This window comes from Polyodon spathula, chromosome 2, assembly GCF_017654505.1.
Source record: "Polyodon spathula isolate WHYD16114869_AA chromosome 2, ASM1765450v1, whole genome shotgun sequence".
NCBI classification, from domain to species: domain Eukaryota; kingdom Metazoa; phylum Chordata; class Actinopteri; order Acipenseriformes; family Polyodontidae; genus Polyodon; species Polyodon spathula.
Genome location: NC_054535.1, coordinates 80,464,103 through 80,469,142, shown reverse-complemented (window position 1 = coordinate 80,469,142; position 5,040 = coordinate 80,464,103). Strand labels below are relative to the sequence as shown.

Genomic DNA, 5,040 nt, shown 5'->3' with positions numbered 1-5,040 from the left:
AACGACCAGTGACATGTGGGGTCAGCAGATCTTGAAAGTAAGAAAGTCCAAGACCATGTAAGGCCTTATAGGTAATAAGAACACTTTAAAATAATAATAATAATAATAATAATAATAATATAATAATAATAATAATAATAATAATAATAATAATATCAGTAATACAACAAATGAATGAGATGGATGGAGTAATTCTATACAATTAAATATGCGATTAAAACCAAGATTAACTAAGATTCATTTTTTATTGCTTGACAGTCGTAAACAAAAGAATGCAAAGGCCAATCCTAGACTAAGTCCATACCCAAACATACGCAGGAGAAATGTGGACAACTATACTTAACGATAGGGGTTTTTATGGAGTCTGACGTTGGCGCCAGAAAGGATTCTATCAGGAATCTCTGAGAAAGACATTGTTTTAATCTCCTGACACATGCAACATGGAGATTGGGAGTTCATGCGGTGTATTCATCATACAAGGTAACAAACAACTCAGAAAGCAACTCACAACTCACAGCACAAAAGCATTTATTTTTCACCACACTGCCCGCTCTTACCTTCCTCCACTCCCCATTCAGTCATTCCCGCTCCTTCTCTTTGTTAGCCCCTCTGTGGTGGAACCAGCTACCAGAGAAGTTCAGAACTGCACCATCTCTCACTGCCATGTGCCGCCTCAAGAGCCTGTTTAAAGTGCACTTGTCAATCTCTTGATCTACCCTTCCTACTATGTACTGGACTTGCCTGACCTCAGCACTACATTATTAGATCCTTAGCTAATGCACTGTCCTTGACCCTTATGTCATTGTAGATACAACTTATTGTAATCCTTGTTGCATCCTATATCCCATTGTAGTATTACTTGAACTTACTGTAAATTTTACTTCATTTATTATCAACCTTGTATTGTAACCCTGTACTGACCAGCAACACCTGTTTGTCTGCTAAATAAATTCATCATCATAATAATAATACTAATAATAATAATAGAAAAATCACCCATGTTAGTCACAGGCAAAGTGAAGTTGTGCTGTTAGATTTTGAGCGAGGTGTGGCGGCAACATTAACTTTGTTTTGCATGAATTATTAAGTTGTCATTACTTCAACAACTTTATTATGCAGTGAAGGCTATATGCCATTTGCATGTGATAGCTATCTCTCTTTCCATGCAATAAACATATTCTGCCAGTTAATGTTGTTCGATTGGCAGTGGAATGTTTTAACACATGGCCAATAATTAATATATTCTCAGACATCCCATTTCAGAAATTTATTTGGGAAATTGTTCACAAAAATATAAACAACCTTGGTACTGTACATCATTCAAGCACCAAGCTATAGAGGCAACACATATCTAAACCAAGCAATACAACTGGAATAACTTTGCACTATCATTCTACCATAGCTTTATTACATCCCTCAACTTTAGTAGTCCAAGCAAACAGAAGCATAGTGCGGAGTCAGTGCTAAATATATTAATCTTTTTCACATTTTATGTACATTTAAAATCAGCTCACCTTTCAGATACCTGCAACTCAAACAGATCACCAGTGTCTTATCTTTATCAAGAAATAAAATAATAAAAATATGACAGGAGCCAGACATAAATACTACACTATTGTTTTAATTTTCATGAAATGAAAATTAAAACAGAAAATGAACTGTGAAATCAAAGTATAAACCTGAATGTGCACAGCCAGTCTGTTGCATGTACAATAGCCTTATTTGCTCATAGTGTTTTGATTTTGTTTGTCTATGGGCCTTAAAAGATGTTGGTTATTCAACATTACGCCAATCAGAATTGCTACACTAACATGAACTTCATAAAAATGGGATATGTATAATTTGTATTCAGTTATATCCTCTATTAATGCATGGCCAAATGCTGTTCCCCTCTCTTAACCATCAGAAATAAAAAGGATAAAAGTGTGCCAAAGGGGAGTGTAGTATTTATGGTGTGGTATGTGCTGAAAAACTATAATGAAAATGGCTGAACTGTAAGGTAGTGTAGTGGTGCAGTCCTAAATCCAATAGGGACTGATCAATCACATGTTTTGATTAAAGATAAAGCTGAAATTAACGGGATGAAACACCTGGGACGAAAAAAACACTGTAACAGGAAAGACTATGACATGATAGCTATTTAAAAATCCTGTATATAATGAAACTTTTACAACAAAGGAAGATGAGTGAACAGCCAACAGAGAGTATGTGAATTGCCAAACAAGTGCAAATCAAGCAACTGAAAAAAGCTCAGTATATTTTAGCCAAATGTGGTTCTAACAAATCTTTACAGAATTGTTTCTGTTCTGTAATGAAACTTTGTTTGAGCTGGTGCTTCTGTTACAGTACAGTTCCAAACCAGCAGGCTTCTCAAGACAGGAACCAATCTATATACAGGGCCTTGTTTTCAGGCAGCATTTGGCCTTGTTTTCAGACAGCATTTTGCAACATTACAGAGTAAATCATTTTAGTGATCTGCAGCACAGCAGCATGCAGTGAATACTGGACAATAATAGAGCCAAAGCCTTTATAAAATCCTAGGGTTCCCTCCTCTTTCCTGATTGTATTAATGCAGTCTCTCAGTCCTTCATACTGTGTATTAATAGGGAGGACTTCAAAACCCAGATCTGTGTTATCTATGATGGTGCGGGTACCCTGGAGGTAAAGACGGTGCAGCACTGTCTCCAGTGGGTACAGCAAAACATCTGCACAGAGATTTCCTGCAAACGTCGCCATGAGTTCAGGGAAGTACGCGTCAAGCATGTTCTGAATAGGCTGTGTGCCATCTGTCAACTGCCCCTGAGGAGATTTCCTCCTTAAAACAAGCAGCACCAACTTCTGGACAGAAGCGCTGACGATGTAATGGAGTACTCCATGCAGGAAAGTGGGAAAAACCAGTGCCCACAGAGGGAAGAGTCGCTTGCTGTGGGGGATGCCCATTCCAATCAATCGACCGACCCCTTCTTTCACACAGTCCAGGATTCCCGGGTCATCGCGGATGACCTCACTCTACAAATGACATCAATAAATAAACAGCTGTAAGGAAGTACACAATAAAAGGATGAAATGGTAAAGCCAAAACAATCAAAATGACAGTCACAATTTATTTTTTTGTTCTTCAAGTTTTTTTTGTTTGTTAATGAATTAAAATGGGCAGAAACCAGCAGCTTGTTCCAAAGATGAATATGAAATGCATTGTTCTTAAGCCTCTTCCACTTTCTGACTTGTAACATGTCAATTTGACATGTGCAGGGCGCAAAATAACCAACTGCACCGGCAGCATTTGTAGGAGTGCCCAAGCTGCTTTCTGCAATGCCTCTCAAATTGACAAAAACTTATGGCAAAAGTTGCCTGTAAGCCCACTCGTCATTGCCTCCGTGTTCCTTAGGACCAGCACATCACAATACAATTTAATTCTGTCTAATCTCATCCTGAGAGAAAATGACTCATTATGATAATGTATTATTGTTGCCATTCATTTTACTATGCTCCCATCGGCACTAAGCCACGAGAAAGAAGTACTGTATCATTGGTTAATGACAGGCAAACAGAGGGAGGGGCGCTGTTATGTTAGGCTGAGCTCAATATGACTGCGCTTCCAGATATTTTCAATCACACGTGTTCACTGGCAGGGTCACTGTGGTTTTTCCATCAGTGAGTACCATGCCAACTCAAAAACGTTTAAAAACAAAGGAGGAAGAAGAGCTGTCTAAATCGGCAGCGAAGTGTTCTAGGATTGAATGACCTAATGTTCAAGTAAGAAATGGGGGCATAACAATTTGTCCGACAATAATAATAATATTAACGTCAATTTCCAGTTATCAAGTACTGCAGAAAGGATGAGATTAGACAGAATTAAATTGAACTGTGAAAGAATGGGCTTAAAATTACAACGAGTAGGAGAGATAGTGAACAAAATACAACCTTGAGAAGTGCACTAATTTCTGTATTCATTTATTTTTGTGTAATAAATTGTCACTACCTTACGTAGTTCTGCTTTCAACTAGTAATCCGTGTGCTTTCACGAAAGGGGTTAGAATGTGTATGCTTTAAAACAGCATGCCGGGGTTTTTTTTCCTGAATGGAGTGTCCAGCAATGCACCACAACAAACTGTAAATCCTTTGCAACTGTACATTTCAAGAACTGTGAAACTATATAAAGTCTCTCAAACATTTAACATTAAGCACATCCAGCTGTTCATCATTGTGATGCAGAGCACTTTCCATTGCCTGACGAAGTTTCTATTCAATTTTTTTGTTGTTTGTACAGGCTTTGTAACAGCAGTTAGCAAATTACACTTGTGCAAACATTGCAGACCACTATCATTATTAAACTCTAGCCATGGGTAAATCTTCAGCCAGCTTCTTTTTTTCAACATCCCCTTCACTGACATCACTTATTTGTACTGTTGTATCACTAAGGCTATATCTAAGCCTAGTCTAATCTATGTACTAGTCAGTGGGGTGACTGAGTTTAGTAAAAATACCATTTATATATATATATATATATATATATATATATATATATATATATATATATATATATATATATATACAGTGCCTTGCAAAAGTATTCAGACCCCTGACCAATTCTCTCATATTACCGAATTACAAATGGTACATTGAAATTTCGTTCTGTTTGATATTTTATTTTTAAACACTGAAACTCAAAATCAATTATTGTAAGGTGACATTGGTTTTATGTTGGGAAATATTTTTAAGAAAAATAAAAAACTGAAATATCTTGCTTGCATAAGTATTCAACCCCTGTGCTGTGGAAGCTCCCAGTTTGCACCGATGAAAGAAATTGCCCTAACGAGGACACAATTACCTTACCATTGGCCTCCACCTGTGAACCATTAAAGTTGCTGTCACATTTTCTGGATAAAAACCCCACTGTTGAAGGATCATTGGTAAGGCTGTGAATCTGAAGGAAAATGAAGACCAAAGAGCATTCTACAGAAGTTAGAGATAAAGTAATACAAATGCATAGATTAGGGAAAGGGTACAAAATAATATCCAAGTGTTTGGATATCCCAG

At 37.1% G+C, this 5,040-nt stretch overlaps 1 protein-coding gene across 1 annotated transcript in view; it reads right to left on the bottom strand.

Annotated features, from left to right (window-relative positions):
• Positions 1–1,252: 1,252 nt before the first annotated feature.
• LOC121301866 (solute carrier family 25 member 46-like) overlaps positions 1,253–5,040 on the bottom strand; it is a 31,964-nt gene continuing 28,176 nt past the window's right edge. The window contains exon 8 of the mRNA XM_041231543.1: positions 1,253–3,009. Within this exon, the coding sequence (XP_041087477.1) occupies positions 2,431–3,009 (579 nt within the window). The 3' untranslated portion in view covers positions 1,253–2,430. The remainder of the gene's footprint in view (positions 3,010–5,040) is intronic.